The sequence below is a fragment of the Myxocyprinus asiaticus genome, chromosome 17, assembly GCF_019703515.2.
Source record: "Myxocyprinus asiaticus isolate MX2 ecotype Aquarium Trade chromosome 17, UBuf_Myxa_2, whole genome shotgun sequence".
In the NCBI taxonomy this organism is placed as follows: Eukaryota; Metazoa; Chordata; class Actinopteri; order Cypriniformes; family Catostomidae; genus Myxocyprinus; species Myxocyprinus asiaticus.
Genome location: NC_059360.1, coordinates 28,456,043 through 28,477,624, shown reverse-complemented (window position 1 = coordinate 28,477,624; position 21,582 = coordinate 28,456,043). Strand labels below are relative to the sequence as shown.

General features: G+C 39.8%; 1 protein-coding gene across 2 annotated transcripts in view; it reads left to right on the top strand.

Moving 5' to 3' along the window:
- LOC127455278 (la-related protein 1B-like) overlaps nucleotides 1-21,582 on the top strand; it is a 65,066-nt gene that overhangs the window by 20,410 nt on the left and 23,074 nt on the right. The window contains exons 2-6 of one of the 2 annotated variants that reach the window (XM_051723022.1): nucleotides 3,333-3,394; nucleotides 4,685-4,744; nucleotides 6,348-6,570; nucleotides 13,384-13,506; nucleotides 14,919-15,081. In XM_051723022.1, the coding sequence (XP_051578982.1) occupies nucleotides 3,333-3,394; nucleotides 4,685-4,744; nucleotides 6,348-6,570; nucleotides 13,384-13,506; nucleotides 14,919-15,081 (631 nt within the window). Of the gene's footprint in view, nucleotides 1-3,332; nucleotides 3,395-4,684; nucleotides 4,745-6,344; nucleotides 6,571-13,383; nucleotides 13,507-14,918; nucleotides 15,082-21,582 lie in introns of both variants that reach the window. The other variant, XM_051723021.1, reaches the window with a different exon arrangement.

Sequence of the window (21,582 nt, the reverse complement as noted above, 5' to 3'; positions counted from 1 at the left end):
TCGGGAGCGTTGTCTGGGCTTTGCTTCGCACCACACCAGCTTCAACGGACTCTCTTCAGATAGCTCCAGACCACCACAATGCACACACTCGTCTTACGAACACACTCGTCACTAGCCCATAGAAGCTCTTTGGATCTACCGTCAGCAGATAAATCCTTTAGTGTTCCACACATACACACATACACACACACACACACACACACACACACCCAAAAGAAAGTCATAGAGGTTTGAAATGACATGAGGGTGATTAAGGGTGCTTTTACATGAGCAGTTTTCGCATGTATCCGAGTTCGTTTGACATCAACGTTTTTGTGTCCTTTTGGGTGCGCGTCCACGAGCCCGCAACACCGGACCTGTATTTACGGTGGTCAGTGGAGGAATAGCTTAAAACGACTTTAAAATCATTATAGATGGATTAGTCATGTTTGACTTGTCATAAGTGTGTTTGTTTACTGGGAGTTTATATATGTGCTATATTTGTGTGTTTGTGTTTTTTTTTGTTTTTTTTATTTGGTGTCAATACGCACACCAGAGTGAACGACACTTGCGCCTCTGCGTCGCATGCCATAATTCAGGAGATAGGCATGTCTAGAAGGCAACTATACCTGATGCTTGTCTTTTTTGAGGAGACAGCTGGTTGTGAGCAGTATTTGCAGAACATTTGCAGCGTTTTTGAGCAACTGATGATGTCATCATGCTTAAATCGGTAAAAACGCATGCACAAGTTATTTTACTTCCTGAACAAGTGTGGACCTGAGTACAGGATGCCTTCTCATCCATTGCAGCCGAGCTCAGACAACCTCCTACAGGTAGTCTCCTACAGAATATTGTCTTTTTCTACAATAAACATTTATATTAAGTACTCAATATTGCTTGAATACAGACAACCCATTGTAAAAGATGAAGCGAGAAGCAGTTTTTTCCTTCTTAAGGTGAGGCTTTATTTTCCCCTCTTCGCCACACCACTTTACAGTTTACCTTTACGCACTAAATTAAACACTAACACACACTGCTTTCACAAATAAACTTTCACTACTAAAAAATCCTTGCTCTGGCTCGGCTCTGTCGTATCCAGTCTCTCTCTCGACTAAGTGCTGTGTCGATCTATTTATGCCGCTCTCCCCGTGCTCACTGAAATTAGAGACAGGTGTTAGACATAATTTAGCTCAGGTGTAAGCGCCCTTACCGCTTTCTCTCTCTCCGGAGAGATGCTTGACCACGCCCCCACTGCCACACCCATATATTATTGTAACTGTCTATTTATTGACAGTACGTTTCATCTGTCTTAGTCATTCCTTTTTGTTCTCCATTTATTAACAAAAATGTAAGAACACGAATCAGTCATTTCACAACTTCTATAGTTTAAAGTTATCAAATAAAGTATAGGTATAAGGTATAAAGTATATCAAACCCCACAAAAACCTGTTACGGGAATGAGATTACCAAGGCAAATGAACAACATACCTCTTCCTCCTCTCCTTCAGTCAGTCAACATATCCTGATCATCGCTCGTTCAGTGAAGGGGTATATTCATTCAGTGGAGCAAACAATGATATGCTCCTTCACAGCTCCCACTCGAATGCTATTGTCTCACGCTATAATCAGTCTTTACAGGCATGAAAAGCCACCAAAGCAGTCTCGTGCTTCAAACATGAGCTCATTGGCCTCGAAAGGTAAAGACATCAGTGAACAAGAAATGTGAGTCAGTGTATGGAGGAGAACGATTTGTTCAAAAAGACCAATTTATTAAAAAAAAATTGACACTACTGCACGCAGCGAGAGCACGCAGCTGCCTAGGACTAGCAAGCGTTAGGTTGCATAATAAATATTTGAACCATGTGAAATTTAAGCAGTGACGTTCATAATTTTCGGTGCGGCGCTGCTAAATGTATATAGGGAAACAATGCAATTTAATATGTGCAAGTTCAAGGCATTATATATATTATTGATGGAATTAAAAAAAAAAGCTAAAATGTGACTAAAATAACGAAAAATTAATGATGAAATAAAATTAGTAAAATAAATATTTTCAGAAATGTACCAAGTTAGAAGGCTCCTTGTATTCTTAACAGTATTAGTGAGATAATTTCTTTCATATTTAAGCAGTATGGATATTATTACTAAAAAATATACCCAAATGGATCGGAATCTAATCGAGAGCTTGTGAATCGAAATTGAATTGTAACTGGAAATCTGTATCAATACCCAGCCCTAGTGTGAAATGCTGTTTTTCCTGTTTCCACCAGTGAACCATACCCGAATCCAATTGAAAAGGTGGACTGGGTTATGGTCCATCTGAACTGTGGTACAGTTCGCTGCTGATATAAGTGCAGTCTGTCCTAAATTGCGGAAGTGAACTGCTATTGATGGTGTATAATTTGAGTCTGTGCTCTACTCACTTGGTACTTTTGTTGATGACGCAATCGTACGGTGGACTCCAAAAATACAATGTGAACTGAAACATGCGGGGTGCAGGGAGAGGGGGGGAAGAATCAAACTATGGTTCTGAACAAGCAATCACGTGTGAAGGCACCCTTAATGTTGACATAATTGTAATTTTAGGGTGAGCTATCCCTTTAAACTTAGAAAGTTTAGATATTGGGTCAATGATGTGATGCAAACTTTTTTGTCCAGATCGATAAAATAATTCAAAAATACATAATAAATGCAATTCAGACAAAACAATTACTTGAATACACCTCTTCTATGATGAACATGATTTCATGGCATGTGATGTAACTGTCCAGAGACAGTTAAAAAAAAATTGTCTCATTAAATGCTGAAATTCTTGTCCACCACATCAGTCACGTGGTGTAACCAACATGTAGCCAACTTGTTCATGTTAGCAAAAATGATAAAACAGAGAGACCCTCAATACCCCTCTGTTCAGATGATGTGGTGTAACCCTGAGCAAACTTCTTGATATTTTTTACTCAAAATCTCATGATATTTGTAAAAAATATTTTTACCTTGAAAAATATGTTTGAAAACTTTTTTGGAGTAAATGATTAGATTGGGTACACATGTATTCAAGGTGCAAGGAAAGTACTTTAATACCTTTTACTTGATGGTTGCAGCACATTACATAAGTCAGTGAATAATTGTTTTATTTTTCAAAAATGTATGAAACCAAATTGGAAAAAAGATTACATTTGTACAAACTTAATGTGTGTTTATTAAATTCGATTTTTAATAGATTTGTCCTTTTTATAACTTTTTGTATATTTCATGCCACAGGCATCATATCTCTCATCCCTCTCTCACTTTCTAACTCTAATGAACTAAATCAAACATAGTCACGTTTTTTTGTTTTTGTTCTGTGTCCACAGATCCCCAGAGTCCTGCCAAAGTTGTCCGTGCCAGCAAACCCAGGTCCAGAAAGACCAGCAAGGTAAGACACACTCTTGTGTAGCAGATGGGCAAGGTAAGGCAATTTGAACTGCCTTATCTGTAATAAATGGGTAACAATAAGCAATAAATCGCTGTCATTGTAGAAAATACATGAATTCAGATGGCAGTTACAGATTTCTGTTCTTCTGTCTGTTTGTGTAAATCTGCAGTTTTTTTTCCACCAGTCTGTTTTTGTAACAGAGTCTTGTGTCTGGGTGTCCTGGATCTAGGGTCAGCAGCAGCCAGTCATAGAGCAGCCTGGCTTGTGTTTGCATTTAAGTGAATATTTGTTCCCTCTGTTCAGTCTTTTGTGTGGGCGAGATAGTCAACAGAGTCAGAACAAGAGTTTTTGACTTTTACCTCAGCAGGACATTCCAGTGAGAGCACATAGAGGGCTCAAATTCAGTCCTAACGTGGGCAGTAGAGTCGTCCCCATGACTGACTCCAAGGCATGTTAGTTTGTCTCCACTTACACACAGACACACAACACTTGACATTCTCTTCTACATTCTTGACCCCTAGCACATTCGTTGGTGTTTGAATCTTATACTTCACTGTTTTTAAGTCACATGTGAAATGTTACAGTTTAATTGGCCAACTTATGTCTTACACTATTAAAACACTACCTCACAGGATGCAGACTGTACCACCTAGCTTTAGCATCTGGGACACCCAGGACCCATTTCATGACGGTAGTGAAATCCGATATGGCACTTGCAATTCTGAGTTGCTTTGCGGCGTGAGGAATGATTGACATTCCTCCAGTAATAGAAGGAGAACTGATCACGGAGAAAGGGACAGCCACACTTCCCCCATAGTGTCTGAATAGTGCATTATGTGATAAATAGTGTCAAAGTTGCAGTGGGGGGAATCCATTTGAGGAGTATTTTGCTCACGTACTTCAGTAGATAGGAGCAGCTGGTATACATAAATAAGTCAAACTGAACAGAATGCATTTTAGAAGAATGCATTTGCACATAGCCTTCCAGTAACAAACTTGTAAAGAAATTATGCTGTTTTTTGTTTTGCCGTTTTGAAAAAATTTTATACAAATAAAATAGGGAGAAGCTGTAGTGGGTAGTTGTACTGAAATAGTCTAATACCAGTGTCTACAGTGGAGGGTGGTCGATGGCTGATAAAATGCTGATATATTTAATAAATAATCTAATTTAATGATGTGTATTAAGATGTACATAAATTTGGTGTGAGCAGGCCTTTATACCTTCTTTCAGATTCTTCATTTAGCCTTCATGTTCTCTATTTCTCTCTAAACCCTTCTCCTTATTTGCAGTCTGGTGACTTCAGTGACATCACAAACTGGCCCACCCCAGGAGAACTCGCCAATAAAGAGGTGAGGGAGAAATGTTTTTAATTCAAGGGCACATCCACACTAAATCATTTTTGTTGGAAAACTCATCATTTTCCAAGTTTGCAATGTTGAAGAGCGAGTTCGAAAATCTCCGTTTTCAGTAGAGGAAAGCACCATTCTAGTGTGGATGGGAAGTGTTAATACATCGAAATAAATGTGTACTGAAACTGAAAATCTTGTCTTCTGCTTGTTCAATTCATGATATATGTTTTCATACAGCTGAAAGTGTATCGCACTAGACACACAACATATTAGTAGAATGAGAAGAAACTGTGCACAAATTGTGGATTATTACCGAAAAAGCATACAGGTTTCGAAGGACATGAGTAATTGTAATTTTTCCGTGAATTATACCTTTAAAAAATTTCTCTCTCCTGCCTCTAGCATCTCCCTGTGTGTTTGTCTGTGTTCAAGTTAGACACCCCGTTTACACCTGGTATTAAGATGCATTTTTGGTGATCCAGTCACAAGTGCAACTTTGAAAGGAAAAAAAACATCAGATCAGAACATTTTAAAAAGCAAATACATACAGGGGCCTGGGTAGCCCAGCGATTATTGATGCTGACTACCATCCCTGGAGTCATGAGTTCGAATCCAGGATGTGCTGTGTGACTCCAGCCAGGTTTCCTAAGCAACCAAATTGGCCTGGTTGCTAGGGAGGGTAGAGTCACATGGGGTAACCTCCTTGTGGTCATGATTAGTGGTTCTCGCTCTCAATGGGGTGCGTGGAAATTTGTGCTTGAATCGCGGAGAGTAGCATGAGCCTCCACATGCAGAGTCTCCATAGTGTCATGCACAACGAGCCACGTGATAAGATGCACGGATTGACATTCTCAGAAGCAGAGGCAACTGAGACTTGGACCGGATTGAGGTGAGTAACTGCGCCACCACGAGGACCTACTAAGTATTGGGAATTGGGCATTCCAAATTGGGAGAAAAGAGGATTAAAAAAATAAAATAAATAAATAAACAAATACATACACAAGCACAAGAAAATTTTTTGCGGTTTATTATCATGATTGTATGTCGTCATGAAATCAGAGACACTTGTGATTTGAACACAAGTGGCCACAGGAGACTCAATTAAGTGCCCAGGTGTAAACAGCGATGTGTCCCGCCTGACCACATGTGACTTGATCACCCGAGACGCATCTTAACACCAGGTATAAATAGAATCAGAGTTTACTCATTTACTCACTCACATGTAGTTCCAGACCCGTTTGACTTTCTATCTACTGTGGAACACTAAAGGAGATGTTAGGCAGAATGTCAGCCTAAGTCATCATTCTCTTTCATTGCATCATTTTGCATATAATAAATGAACGCTGACTGAGGTTAAAATTCTGCCTAACATCTCCTTCTGAGTTGCACAGAAGAAAGAATGTGATACAGATATAGAATAAGATGAGGATGGGTACATTTTCATTTTGAGGTGAATGATCCCATCAATACCCTCATGAACAGTGTCTCCAGACCTGTTACAGAAATGTCTTTTTCTTGGTTTCACTGACTGCACTGTTGGATATATTCTGCTGAGTTGAGATGTAATTCACTGACTGATTAATTTGATTGCACTCCTCAGCAGCATCAGAATGTGATAAACGCACAGGGGAGGAAGGGTACGTTTGGATGGAGGGAAAGAAAGAAGGATCACGGAGGAGAGAAGAGAGAGAAGGAGAGCGGAAGTGATGGGAGTGACAGTAAGGAGAACAAGGAGGCGAATTCATATCCAATCACAGGACTTTCAAACAAGCAGGAAGCAGAAGATGGAGAGGAGATGCAAAGAGGTGTCCCCCGCAGGAGAGGAGGTGAGATAGGCACAATACAAATACATATAAACATGCTCTCACATTCACAGCACATACAAACACAGTCTGTTCCACATAGCGTAAGAGAAGACCCTCTCACACACTCATCTTATTTGAATATCTATAAGTTACACAGCAGCCCCAGGACATTTTGTAGATTGCTTGCTTTCTGTTTCTGCAATACCCCACCCCCCCTTAAAAAATTATGGAAAAGTAAATATTGAATCAGCTGGATATTGCTCTTGTGTTGAGTAAAACTTGCTCACAAGCCATAGTGATGTTCGATTTGTGATAATGTTTTTCTTTTTAGAATTGGTCAAAACATCCATAGTCATGGAAACTCAGTTGTCAAAAGTGTTAGGAATCCTGATTTGTGTCTTGCTACGATGGTCGAATAATCGAGTAGTCATCCAACAACTGACTAGTCAATTAGTAGGGTCAACTACTAACATTAATATTTTTAGTGGGTAAACTGCTCAATGTTGTGAACTAGATGTGTACCTGCATCATTATCTTGCAGTTCTGCGCTTTTGAATGCGCAGCAAGGATCACCCTGAGACTTCCAAGCTATCTGTTTACACTGAAGCGCATCATTCTGCGTTCAGGATGAACATAAGCGGTTTTGTACCGTTTTTTATTGGAGCCTTTCTTATTTCTTACTTTGATAGTTTTTTCAATAAGAAGTTATAGTTATTAAGCCTATTTATTTGTTGAATATCTGTTAGTTACCATGCTGAAGTGCTGTGCTTAACGTCCATATGTCTGAAATGCGTGTAATTAGGGTCACGTGAGCATATCGGAGCCTAATTATACATTATGATCTTTAACACGGCTAGTCGTTCAAACAACCGACCGACTAGTCGATTTTGAAAATTGGTAGTATTTCACATCCCTTGTTGTGCATAAGTTTCGTGGCCCACCAACAAATTGCTTCTCAAAGTGGAAGCCACCATGAGAGTGGGCCACCCTTATGTAGAATAAAGCAGCTATTTCTAGAGCTCATCAAATCAAATCACTTTTATTGTCACACAACCATATACACAAGTGCAATAGTGTGTGAAATTCTTGGGTGCAGTTCTGAGCAACATAGTAGTCGTGACAGTGATGAGACAATTTACAATAAACATCATATTTACAACACAGTTTAAAATCTAATATACACATAATTACACACAACACAATATACAAATAATAACATACAATGTACAGTATACACACAATATAGAATACACATTATACAATAAAAAAAGGATATATAGTATATTTAGAATGTACAGTAGGTTGTATTGTACTGTATTGACATTCAGGCTGTCGGTTGATAGTAAGTTGTTAAGAGAGAATATAATATAATAATAATATAATTTATGACAGTCCGGAGTGAGATATAAGAGTAATAAAGTGCAGTGCTGATGTATTTGATCGTGGGAGATCAAGAGTCTTAAAAAGTCTGATTGCTTGGGGGAAGAAGCTGTCATGAAGTCGGCTGGTGCGGGTCCTGATGCTGCGATACCACCTGCCTGATGGTTGCAGTGAGAACAGCCCATGGCTCGGGTGGCTGGAGTCTCTGATGATCCTCCGAGCTTTTTTCACACACCGCCTGGTATATATGTCCTGGAGGGAGGGAAGCTCACCTCCGACGATCTGTCTGGCAGTTCGCACCACCCTTTGCAGGGCTTTGCGGTCGTGGGCTGTGCTATTGCTGTACCAGGCGGAGATGCAGCCAATCAGGATGCTCTCTACAGTGCAGGTGTAGAACCATGTGAGTATGTGGCGGTTCATTCCAAACTTCCTGAGCCATCTCAGGAAGAAGAGGCACTGATGAGCCTTCTTCACAACGGCTTCAGTGTGGATGGACCATGTGAGTTCCTCAGTGATGTGGACACCCAGGAACTTGAAGCTGCTGACTCTCTCCACTGGTGCTCCATTGATGGGGATGGGACTGTGTTCTCTATCTCTTCTCCTGAAGTCCACCACAAGCTCCTTTGTCTTACTGACGTTGAGGGAGAGGTTGTGCTCCTGACACCAGTGTGTCAGAGTGTGCACCTCCTCTCTGTAGGCTGTTTCATCATTGTCAGTAATCAGACCTACCACCGTCGTATCATCGGCAAACTTCATGATGGCATTGGAGCTGTGTGTTGCCACACAGTCATGTGTGTACAGGGAATACAGGAGTGGGCTGAGAACACAGCCCTGTGGGGCTCCAGTGTTGAGGGTCAGTGATGAGGAGATGTTGCTGCCCATTCTAACCACCTGGCGTCTGTTTGACAGGAAGTCCAGGATCCAGCTGCACAGCGAGATGTTTAAGTCCAGAGCCTGGAGTTTCTCATCAAGCTTGGAGGGCACTATGGTGTTGAATGCTGAGCTGTAGTCTACAAACAGCATTCTCACATAAGTGTTCTTTTTTCCAGGTGGGAGAGAGCAGTGTGTATTGTAGATGCAATGGCATCATCAGTGGAGCGGTTGTTGTGGTAAGCAAACTGCAGTGGGTCAAGTGAGGAAGGCAGCACAGAGCAGATGTAATCTCTGATTAGTCTCTCAAAGCATTTGCTGATGATGGGGGTCAGAGCAACAGGACGCCAGTCATTTAAGCAAGTTATTTCAGATTGCTTTGGAACAGGCACAACGGTGGACGTTTTAAAGCATGTGGGGACTACAGACAAAGAGAGGGAAAGGTTGAAAATGTCCGTAAAAACACCAACCAGTTGGTTCACGCACGCTCTGATGACACGGCCCGGAATGCCGTCTGGACCCACGGCTTTGCAGATATTCACCCGTTGGAAGGATCGGGTTACATCTGCTACAGAGATGGAGAGTGAACTAACCTCTGTAGCTTTGGCTGCGAGAGCTCTCTCCGCGAGGGCGGCGTTATTTCCCTCAAAACAAGCATAAAGTATTTAGCTCATCCGGCAGAGAGGCAGCGGTGTTCGCGGCGGAGTTTTTATTCCCTTTAAAGTCTGTGATGATGTTAATTCCCTGCCACATGCTTCTAGAGTTGGTGGTGTTAAACTGTCCTTCAATCTTGTTCCTGTACTGACGTTTTGCTGATCTGACGGAGGGCATAACTGGCTTGTTTATGTTCCTCCACGTTCCCGGAATTAAAAGCGGAGGTCCACGCATCAAGTGCCACGCAAACATCGCTATTAATCCAAGGTTTCTGGTTCAGATATATCCGTATTGTTCTGGTCGGAACGACGTCCTCTACGCACTTTCTGATGAAACACGTTACGCTATCAGCGTAGAGCTCTGTCATCATCCGAGGTGGACCGGAACATCTCCCAGTCTGCGTGATCAAAACAGTCTTGTAGCATAGAGTCTGAATGGTCCGACCAGCACTGGATCATTCTGAGGGTGGGTGATTCCTGTTTCAGTTTCTGCCTGTAAGCGGGCAGAAGCAGAATGGAAGAGTGGTCCGATTTGCCAAATGGTGGGCGGGGGAGGGATTTGTAGCCGTCCCGGAAGGGAGAGTAGCAATGGTCCAAAACCCGGTCCCCTCGTGTGTTAAAACTAATATGTTGGTGGTATTTTGGTGCGACTGATTTGAAACTGGCTTTATTAAAGTCCCCAGTCACAATGAACGCGGCCTCAGGGTGCGCGGTTTCCTGCTTGCTTATAATCCCGTACGGTTCCTTAAGTGCCCGGTCTGTGTCGGCTTGTGGTGGGATGTACACAGCTGTGATAATGACCGCTGTGAATTCCCTCGGTAGCTAGAATGGTCGACACAGAAGCATGAGAAATTCCAGATCAGGAGAGCAGAAAGACTTGATAGAATGTACGTTCCTCTGATCACACCAGGATTTGTCGATCATAAAACATACACCACCACCTCTGCTTTTACCTGAGAGGTCTTTCGCTCTGTCCGCTCTGTGCACGGAGAATCCCGCGGGTTCAATGGCTGAATCTGGAATCTCAGCAGACATCCAAGTTTCTGTTAGGCAGATAATGCAGCAGTCCCTCGTCTCTCGTTGGAAAGAGATCCACGCTTAGCTCGCAGAGCTTGTTATCCAGAGACTGAACATTTGCCAGTAGAATACTGAGTAGCGGGGGTCGATTTGCGTGGTGTCTTACTCCGATGAGAACGCTGGTTCTGTTTCCCCTTTTCTTCCTGCGTTTCCGCGGCCAGGCAGCCCAGACAAAGGGCTCCGCTGGTGTGTTTGTAAACAGCGGGTCGGCATTGAGGAATTTGAAGTCCGGTTTGCAGTGTGTAATTGCTGAACCAATGTCCAAAAGTGTTTGTCTGTCGTAGACAATATGGCAGACAACATCCAGTACAAAAAACATAAGAATTGTAAACAAAACAAACAAAACACTACAGTGTTGTGTTGGAGCTCACAACGCAGCAGCCATACTCGGCGCCATCTTGAGTCGAAGAGTCTTATATGACTCTGTAAGTCTTCATCTCATGTGAGTTTTCATCATTTTAAACACATTTGTCAATTAATTACTTTAGGTGTAAATCGGAACAAGTTTGTGCTCATTTTCAGCTCTCATGCAAACCATGAGTGAGAACTTGAACATGATCACACATGTACTAACAGCAGCCTCCAGCCAAAAAGAGACAGATAGCGTCATTCAAAGGATTGGGATCTTAGACATTCTTCTGATGCCTGGGCGGGTTTCAGACACTTAGAAGCCTTAAATCTCACACGCATGTCTTAACACATACAGTTGAAGTAAGAAGCTTACATACACATTAGCCAAATACATTTAAACTCAGTTTTTCACAATTCCTGACATTTAATTGTAGAAAAAAATTCCCTGTCTTACGTCAGTTAGGATCACTACTTTATTTTAAGAATGTGAAATGTCAGAATAATAGTAGAGAGAATGATTTATTTCAGCTTTTATTTCTTTCATCACATCCTCAGTGGGTCAGAAGTTTACATACACTTTGTTATTTGGTAGCATTTACTTTAAATTGTTTAACTTGGGTCATATATTTTGGGTAGCCTTCCACAAACTTCTCACAATTAGTTGCTGGAATTTTGGCCCCTTCCTCCAGACAGAACTGGTGTAACTGAGTCAGGTTTGTAGGCCTCCTTGCTCGCACACGCTTTTTCAGTTCTGCCCACAAATTTTCTATCAGTTTGAGGTCAGGGCTTTTTGATGGCCACTGCAATACCTTGACTTTGTTGTCCATTTTGCCTCAACTTTGGAGGTATTCTTGGGATCATTGTCCATTTGGAAGACCCTTTTGCAACCGGGCTTTAACTTCATGGCTGATGTCTTGAGATGTTGCTTCAATATATCCACATAATTTTCCTTCCTCATGATTCCATCTATTTTGTAAAGTGCACCAGTCCCTCCTGCAGCAAAGCACCCCACAACATGATGCTGCTACCCCCATGCTTCACAGTTGGGATGGTATTCTTCGACTTGCAAACCTCACCCTTTTTCCTCCAAACATAACGATGGTCATTATGGCCAGACAGTTACATTTTTGTTTTATTAGACCAAAAAGTAAGATCTTTGTCCCCATGTGCATTTGCAAACTGTAGTCTGGCTTTTTATGGCAGTTTTGGAGCATTGGCTTCTTCCTTGCTGAGCAGCCTTTCAGGTTATGTCGATATAGGACTTGTTTTACTGTGGATATAGATACTTGTCTACCTGTTTCCTCCAGCATCTTCACAAGGTCCTTTGCTGTTGTTCAGGGATTAATTTGCACTTTTCACACCAAACTACTTTAATCTCTAGGAGACAGAATGTGTCTCCTTCCTGAGCGGTATGATGGCTGCATGGTCCCATGGTGTTTATACTTGCACTTTGTACTGATGAACGTGGTACCTTCAGGCATTTGGAAATTGCTCCCAAGGATGAACCAGACTTGTGGAGGTCCACATTTTTTTTTTCTGAGGTCTTGGCTAATTTCTTTAGTTTTTCCCATGATGTCAAGCAGAGAGGCACTCAGTTTGAAGGTAGGCCTTAAAATACATCCACAGGTACACCTCTAATTCAGTACACCTCCTATCAGAAGCTAATTGGCTAATTGCCTGAAGGCTTGACATAATTTTCTGGAATTTTCCAAGCTGCTTAAAGGCACAGTTAACTTAGTGTATGTGTGTTTCTGACCCACTGGAATTGTGATATAGTCAATTAAAAGTGAAACAATCTGTCTGTAAACAATTGTTGGAAAATTTACTCATGTCATGTACAAAGTAGATATACTAAACTTGCCAGAACTATAGTTTGCTAATATTAAATCTGTGGAGTGGTTAAAAAAATTAGTTTTAATGACTTCAACCTAAATGTATGTAAACTTCTGACTTCAACTGTATACATGTTCTTTATTATACAATACAGATTTCTTAATTTAATTGTTCCTTAATTAGTTAAAAAGCTCTGGTTATGTCATTTGAGATTTTAGTGTGAGGTAATTGGCTATGAATTATTATTTAGGAATGTTATGGCATGGCCGTGCAAGAGAACAAAGCAATACAACAAACCCAATGAAAGTTTCTTTCTCTTTCTGTTTCGTACATTATCTAAAGTTGTTAATTTGTTGAAGTCAGCATGAAATGACATTTGCAACCTGCTTTATTTTCATAATGTGGTGCATTTCCGAGTGAAAGGTATTCAACAAGAAAAATTTTAATGTGTTTACAATATGAATTATTGGTGAATGAAGTGCTTTGCTCTTGAGATCAGTTAGGACAGAATGAACGAGGGCGAGATGGTCTCCAGTCACTCTCTCAATGCAGACCAAAGACTGGACAAAGTTTCCCTCAGAATGAGAGGGTGATCAGCAGTTGACCTTTACTTTGAATTGCACTGGTAATCACAGCTCTTGTTTTGTAATTTAATTTTATTTGTCCTCAGGCTGGCGACGGGAGAGAGAGTTCTTTGATGACACAGCAAGTATTCGCAGCGAGGGCAGCAATGTCCGTGGAGGCCCAAGGGGCAGGGGGAAAGGTCGCGGCCGGGGCAGAGGTCGTGGGCGAGGTAACCAACAAACATCTGTTAACAACCTAACATCTCATCTCACCAATCAGACAGTTTCAGAGATGGTGATTAAATCTGATTTTCATTTGTGTGTGTTTATTCCCATAGGAGTCCAGGTAAAAAAAAAAAAAAAAAAAGTATAAAATATTTCTGTTTGTCTGTATTGAGGGAAAGAAAAGGCTCCCACAAATATGTGGGACTCAGCCGGACATTATCACGAAATGAACCCCTTTAGGGTGAAACAGATCCCCTGCACTTTTAATTGGGTTCTCATCAACATGTCAGGGTTAATTTTGCGATAATGTCCACATGACTGTGCATTATCCCATTTATTACATGGCTACTTAACAATGCTTAATAAATAAATGGACTTGAAATATTGATTTGAGTTTTACTATTTTATTATGTGAAGAGAAAGAGACGGCAAAGACATACAAGAGACATAAAAGTAGCACAGCTTGCCTGGAACATTTATACAGTTTAGCGGTCATTATACACCAATCAGCTACAACATTAAAACCACCTGCCTAATATTGTGTAGGTCCCCCTCGTGCTGCCAAAACAGCGCCAACCCGCATCTCAGAATAGCATTCTGAAATGCTGTTCTTCTCACCACAATTGTACAGAGTGGTTATGAGTTACCGTAGACGTTGTCAGTTCGAACCAGTCTGGCATTTCCATCCGCAGAACTGCTGCTCACTGGATGTTTTTGTTTTTGGCACCATTCGGAGTAAATTCTAGAGACTGTTGTGTGTGAAAATCCCAGGAGATCAGCAGTTACAGAAATACTCAAACCAGCCCGTCTGGCACCAACAATTATGCCACCGTCCAAATTCTTTCCCCATTCTGATGGTTGGTGTGAACATTAACTGAAGCTCCTGACCCTTATCTGCATGATTTTATGCACTGCACTGCTGCCACATGATTGACTGATTAGATAATTGCATGAATGATTGTTGGTGCCAGACAGGCTGGTTTGAGTATTTCTGTTACTGCTGATCTCCTGGGATTTTCACACACAACAGTGTCTAGAATTTCCTCAGAATGGTGCCAAAAACAAAAAACATCTAGTGATGGGCAGTTCTGTGGATGGAAACACCTTGTTGATGAGAGAGGTTAACGGAGAATTGCCAGACTGGTTTGAACTGACAAAGACTATGGTAACTCAGATAACCGCTCTGTACAATTGTGGTGAGAAGAATAGTATCTCAGAACAAGGTTGGCACTGTTTTGATGGCACGAGGGGGACCTACACAATATTAGGCAGGTGGTTTAAATGTTGTGGCTGATCGGTGTATACTAATATTTGCCTGCAGAATGCCACATTTTACCAATCAGAAAAGAGTATTCAAGAGAGCCTGGTTATAAACTTTATTACCTTCTTCTCCTTTTCTTTTTCTCTTTCTTCACAGGTCGCTATGACTACTCCCACAGTTACCGGGACTCTTTCCAGGATGGGGCCACGGTTCCAGCCGAATTCGGCAGTAACATGGTCTATTACTATGATGACGGTAATCGCGTGCAGATGTATACTATCGAGGAGAAGTTGCTTAAAGAATACATCAAACGGCAAATGTACGTTCAGCTCTTCTTTCTATTTAAGCGAAATTCCAGCATGGCATTGTAATAATTTACTGTGTATAGTCGGCACAAGCTTTCCCATCTCAACTTTAATCGCTTCTCAAGATTTTGCCTTTTTTGGCAATACCATGACAAATAAAGAGTGTAAGGTTTTGTATACACTTTATTCCAGGTTTATGCTTAGATCAGTGTAATAATCTGTATAGTTACATTGTATCCACAGTGCTTTTTCAAATGTGCTTCACAAATTACCGCCAGCAGCTGCTGCATCAGGGGAGACCTAACACTGACTGTCTATGAGTCCTTAATTTATCTTATTTAGTGTGCTTTATTGATGATGGGGAAGAAGTCAGTTAATCTGGGTCAGACAGATTAGGGCAGAGGACACTGATTGTGTTGTGTGTGTTGGAGTGTCTCCTTTTTTGTCCAAAATAATTATTTTTTTGTATTCTGTGTGTGAAAATGTAAATCTGTCTAAGGTTTTATCATGTTTTCCCTCTACTTTACAGCATAGGGTTATTTTTTGTTTGTGTGTGTGTTTTTGCCAAAATAATTATATTCTCCGAGTTCACCCATGATCACTAAAGTGAGCATATACATGTTTTTCTGTGGTTGATGACTGGTGGAACGTGCTGTTTTGTCTTTAGAACCTTTATGATCAGTGTTAAATGAGAGAGCACTGGTCACAAAATGCAACAACCAGAGTCAACAACGTCAGCACCAGAGTCAAGCGGCACTTTGAGCTCCACATGAAAAGCGCTTACAGAAATATTTTTCTCATTCTGCGTTTTGGTGATAGTCACAACTTGCCATGCTTCTGTGGTCATGAAAATATGCCTTACATAGGCTGAAAATACTTGAGTTTTATCACAAGTCCCATATAGGCTTGTTTTGTACTACAAATAGAGTTAAGACCTCCTTTCCCCATCACTTTATTACTGACATTGAATCACTGCTGTGTGTGTTGGTGGTGTGTGCGTCAGTGTAATGACTCCGGGCGGACACATTGCAAAGTTTCTGCCCTTCCAACAAGTGTATATACTGGTTTATGCTGTATTAAAGGTAAATGCGTTAATCGTGATTAAGAAAATTTAACACGTTAAAATTTTTGTAATTAATCACATGCATTAATGCGTTAATTTTCACTGCTCTAGTTTTTACTGATCGGATTGCTATCAGATTGAATAAGCACATTCATTTACACTTGGCCACATAAATGTGTTTCCGCCAAACGGCTGTAAAAATCCGATCTTCAATTTCTGTGCTATAGTTCTTCTGTGATTATGCTAATGCTGGGCAGCGAATTTAAAAGATGTGATTTGTTATTTGATTCCAAGTGACTTTGCCCCATGCGAGGGTAGCTATGTGTGCGCCCGTTATGAGTTGCGTCATGCAGCGATCTACACCAAATAAATAAATAAAAAAGTTTTGTCTTTCGTACAACGTCCAACCGTTTCTTAATTTGGTCTTATTACACATGAAAATACTCTGTAACGGCTGATATGTTTTACATTTTCCCTAAGCTGACATAGTGTTGTTTGGATGGCGTAAAGTTTACATATGTGGCTTGAACAGCCAGATGCATTTACACTTGACCGAGTTTCAAATGGAATACGTCTCAAACCTCTGGAGGTGCTTTGAGGGATCAGATTTATATCCGTCTTGAATCTGTCTTGGAGGGCATTTATTTACACTTGGTCATTTCATGATCGGATCGCAATCTGATCAGTAAAAATGCATGAAGTCACCAAGTGTAAATACCCCCAAATTAAGAAATATTAAAACACTTGGAAGTGAAAACATTTGAAAATGGATTGGGTAAAAGCTACAGGAACTAAGCTACTTTTTTTTTGCTGTTAGATTTAGTGTCTTTAAATGTATTTATGCAATTTTCTACCAATTTTGTGTCAGTTTTTTTTTTTTTTATTATGTTTATATGAAAAGGGAATTTTAATATAACTCGAAAAACAAAAAAAAAAGTGGAAAATGTGTCCACTTGGCACTTTTGGAAATTTCTTGTCTAGTTTTTCTCAAAAGCTTTACATACCAGTTAGTGAGATGCACAACATCTCCAGTAAAACACCCCAGAATCATTTGCAGTGCAGCACATGGGGCGTCTCAACCCCGTCTGACTAAAGCTGGAGGAATGTGAGGTGTGTTGTGGGTGGAGGCTGCACCATTTCTCCCAGAATACATCTGCCACTCACAGGAGAAGTTTTAAGAAGTGTTAATTTGTGCTGAAAGTGTGGCATGAAGAGTTGAACAAACATATTCTAATAATTCTAACAATATTTAAACAAATTATTTTATCATTTACTCACCCTCATGTTGTTCCAAACCTGCTTTTTCTAAAACATCTGTGCTTTCTTTATTCTCTAGAACACAAAAAGAGATATTAGGCAGAGTGCCAGCTTCAATCACCATTCACTCTCATTGCACCTTTTTTCATACAATGCAAGTGAATGGTGACCAAGGCATGAGTCATTAGCCTATGATCTATGGAGATAATGCAATAAAAGTAATGTGTGTTACGTAATCAGATTACTTTTTTCGAGTAACGAGTAAAGTAACAATATTTTTATTTTATTTTAGACCATAATATTAGTTACTTTTTCAAATAAGTAACGCGTTGCTTTTGTACACCTCTCCTTTCCCCATATTGTGATAAATCAGGAGTAAAAGTGTGCAAACTTCGAGGAGGGGCATGATGGGCATTGTAGTTCCCAACTCCCATGAGTGGGAGTTTTACTAGAGATGTTGTAGTATGTGTATGCATGATGGGCATTGTAGTGTGCGCCTGATGGGTATTGTAGTTCTAGAGAATATGAGCCATGCTTATCAGCGATGGGTAGAACACAAGTCTTCTTTTAGCCCACCCTGAGATTTATGTTTTAAAAATGGCAAAATATTACTGGTAAAGGAATGTAAATCTGAATGCTTCAATGGAATCCAGTTGTACTCATCATTTGCAGTGGTGGATTTTTCAAGTGAGCAGCCGTCATAAACTTTGCCATTGTCATGACAATCACAGCAAGAGTTAAAAAATGTGTTCTCATAAGGCAACATTTTGTCAAAAATGTAACATTCAGGTAAGTGATACTTTGATTCTCGTGATTGATTTATGTAGGCTGCATTTAGAAATGTGTAATCACACATTTTTGTTGTATAATATAGCAGGCATAAGCCGGAGAAGTGTTCCCATGGCCATGGCATGATTATACAGATACATACGACGTGGAATGATCGCTGACTGTTTGTGCATCTGAATTGCTTTGTTTTAAAGCATTTAACATTAAACATCCGGTTGAGTGAAACGCTAATACACACTGCATTTAAAAAAAATTAGTAAATGCATTTAGGCAGAGGGATTATAAGACTAGTCTTCCACTGGCCACAGCATATATGATATATGATATACAGGGTGAAATACTTGCTCAATTCACTGATTTATGCTGCTGAACTGCTCTGTGTTACAGCTCCCCTTAACTGGGAGAATGGGATGAGAAAAGCTGACTCTGGATCAGCGGCTGCGAGCAAGTACTACATGGTTTGTGTACACAGAGAAAATGTCTTAATTTCGTAAAATATTCGACATTTTTGTTCTATAATAAACAAGTAATTTGATTCGTGAATCAAAGTTTTGAAGACATTTTGGTAACATTAGTAACGATTCCATTCAAGTTGTATCAACATGCGTGTTTGCAGTTGCGATCAACCAGTGGCGTCTGTATGCACCATGGATCAGCTCAAAACAAGCATGCACTGAGATGACTTACGTGAAAAATATTCATTTATTCATCAGACTTATTCCTTGAACATGTTAGGTTGGCATTCCCCACAGACTTTTATCCTGACTTCTGAAAAAAATCTTTAGTTGACTCTGACATTGTTGATGGGCAAATGATGACAGATATGATGCATGTTCATGTGTTAAACTTTGCTGCTTTAGGTAATGCAGTGGTTATTCTTCATTATTCATGTTGGCTGCCATGTCGATGGAAAAACAAATCATGCATATTCCAGTTATTGAGTCTTTATTAAAAATATGACGTGAAGACCTACTGATTGTAGACTTTGTAAACATTTGTTTTAGTATGTTGTTTTGACACAATTGTACATTATTGTACAGTAGCTAGCATGACCTGTAATGACTCTACATATCTCTTGTATTTGTATTGAATGCACAGCAGAAGAGAGAGTGGTGGTGAGAAAAAAGTAATGCAAAAGTAACGTAAAGTTTACTTTCCATAAAATTAAGTTTTTAATCAATTTAGTTACTTTTTTAAGGAGTAAAAAAGCATAACAGCATAATATATTTAAAAATGTAAATTGAAGAGTGATAGTGCAGATCTGATCTTTAGGCCTGTGTGAACCTGCAGTGTGTTGACTGCTGCACCAGGTCTCGCTAGAATCTTGCCAGAGCCTCTTTGTCGTCTCCAGTGTGACTGCTCTGTTCCTTACCTTATACAATGCCTAGAGGGAAAGAGAGAGTGTTGGTGATGCATGAAAGTATACATTGCTAAAAGTGAGGGGGAGTGAGGAAGTAAGGTTATCTTTTGTTCCCATGGCATCCAGTCAAAGCTCTGTCTTGTTCTAGGGCTGAACGATTGATTGCAATAAAATGAGGTAGCGCGATTATCAAACTGCAAGGGCTGTGATTTAATTAAATAAAATGTCTGTACTCGCTGCGCTTACTGTATGTGCACTGCACTGTTCTCTGAAGTGTATCACACATACTCAAAGCACGCGCAAGGCTAATAAGCTGAGCGTTTTAGGTTTACAGTGCTCTCGATTCACTATTTGCACATATGTTCATTTCAAATAAGCTTGGGCTGGGCGATTTATGGCAAAAAAATAAATTCTCGATTATGGACTATTCACGATTAAATTTTTTTTTTTTTTTACTTTTAAATGTACTCCAACATGATTCAAATTGTATGTTCTTTATTACAATGCAAGGCAACCTGGCTAGAGAAATCCAAGTTCTTTTCATTACAGGAAACAAAGGTGTGCAAAAATGTACAAATGCAGCATAGGGGGAAGTTGTCAACAAAAACTATGTTTCCATCCAAGGGTTTTTTTTGCAACAAAAAGTGTAGTGCATCAAAAGGTTTACCAATATATCTGATGGAAACGCAAGTTATCGCTAAAATTTCACGTGTCGACATAATATTTTTCGGTTTAACTCTAGCGCATAAACTCTGTGTCGATACTTCAGATGTCGCGCAAAACTGTTTTGGAAGCAGTTTTTGACGAGAAAATTGGCGTTAACGCAAATATGTAGTTTTGCATGACAGAATTTACCCCAATCGTTAGCCTGTGTTAATCATGGCGACAAGGTATAGGATCCTTGAAAGCCAATTTAATGTACGTGAAGCATTACTCGCACTGTTATGGATTGGTCTTAACGGCATACCTGCACATATCCGACACATCTGCATCATAACACTTCTAGGAGTGCCAACACAAATATCTCTCATGCACCTGTCATCGACAAGTGAATGGAGAGCAAATGAATGGCCACTCTTTGCAATTAATTTAATTTTGGTGGTCATCTGTTCATTTATTAAAGTTGCTTCTCCACACTATTCAAAACAATAGACTGCAGTCATGGAATTAGCCCACAATACAAAAAACATATAATTTCTATGCACAAAGATGTTTTAAATGAAAAATAAATACACAATACTAGTAGAAAAGCATCAGTGTGCTTTTTTGGAACACTAACATAACCCAATTCTATAAAATTGTTTATACTTTTGAAAAAATGGCAGAAAATTAATTTTGTATTAAATTAAATAAATTACCAAATGAATATAGCATTAAATTAAAAAAATTAATTACCAAAAGAAAAAATAATATTGTTAGGCCTATATAATTGCCTTTTATTTACACAAACTTAAATTAGTCTTACCCTGTTCTGTAGATGAAAAAATTCGGCTGAATGACATTCTCAGAATGTTCTACACTATTTTCAAGACTATAAACTATCAGAACTATTTGTCCAATACTGAGTTCACTTTCAGAAAACTAACTTTTGAACATTTAAAAAAACATAAAACTTTTTTAAATATTTTTAAATCTAACACTCTTTGCCTTGAATCGCATTTGTTGAGCTTCTTCAGAAAATGTAAATTGCATTATGACACTAAAATTTATTTGAGATGTCAATCAAGTTCAGTTGGTCATTAAAAGTTGCTGCACAAATATGCGGGACATAATGAAGTTTTGAAGACAATGCTTTAGATTAGATTATTGATCAAAATAGCCTATTGAATATCATGAATGTATCCTATATAAACCCTGATATTACACCGCATCATTTTTTTTCTGTAATAGCTGTGCACACAGCATACACACATCGATGAATGGTCCTTATACTAAGACCGAAAGTTTCCCCCACTACTTGGTGCAGGTTGCCAGCTTGAACAGGGCCATGACGATTCACCTCGGGTCGAAACCGGTGGTAACCTGCGATAGGCGCAACATCAGGAC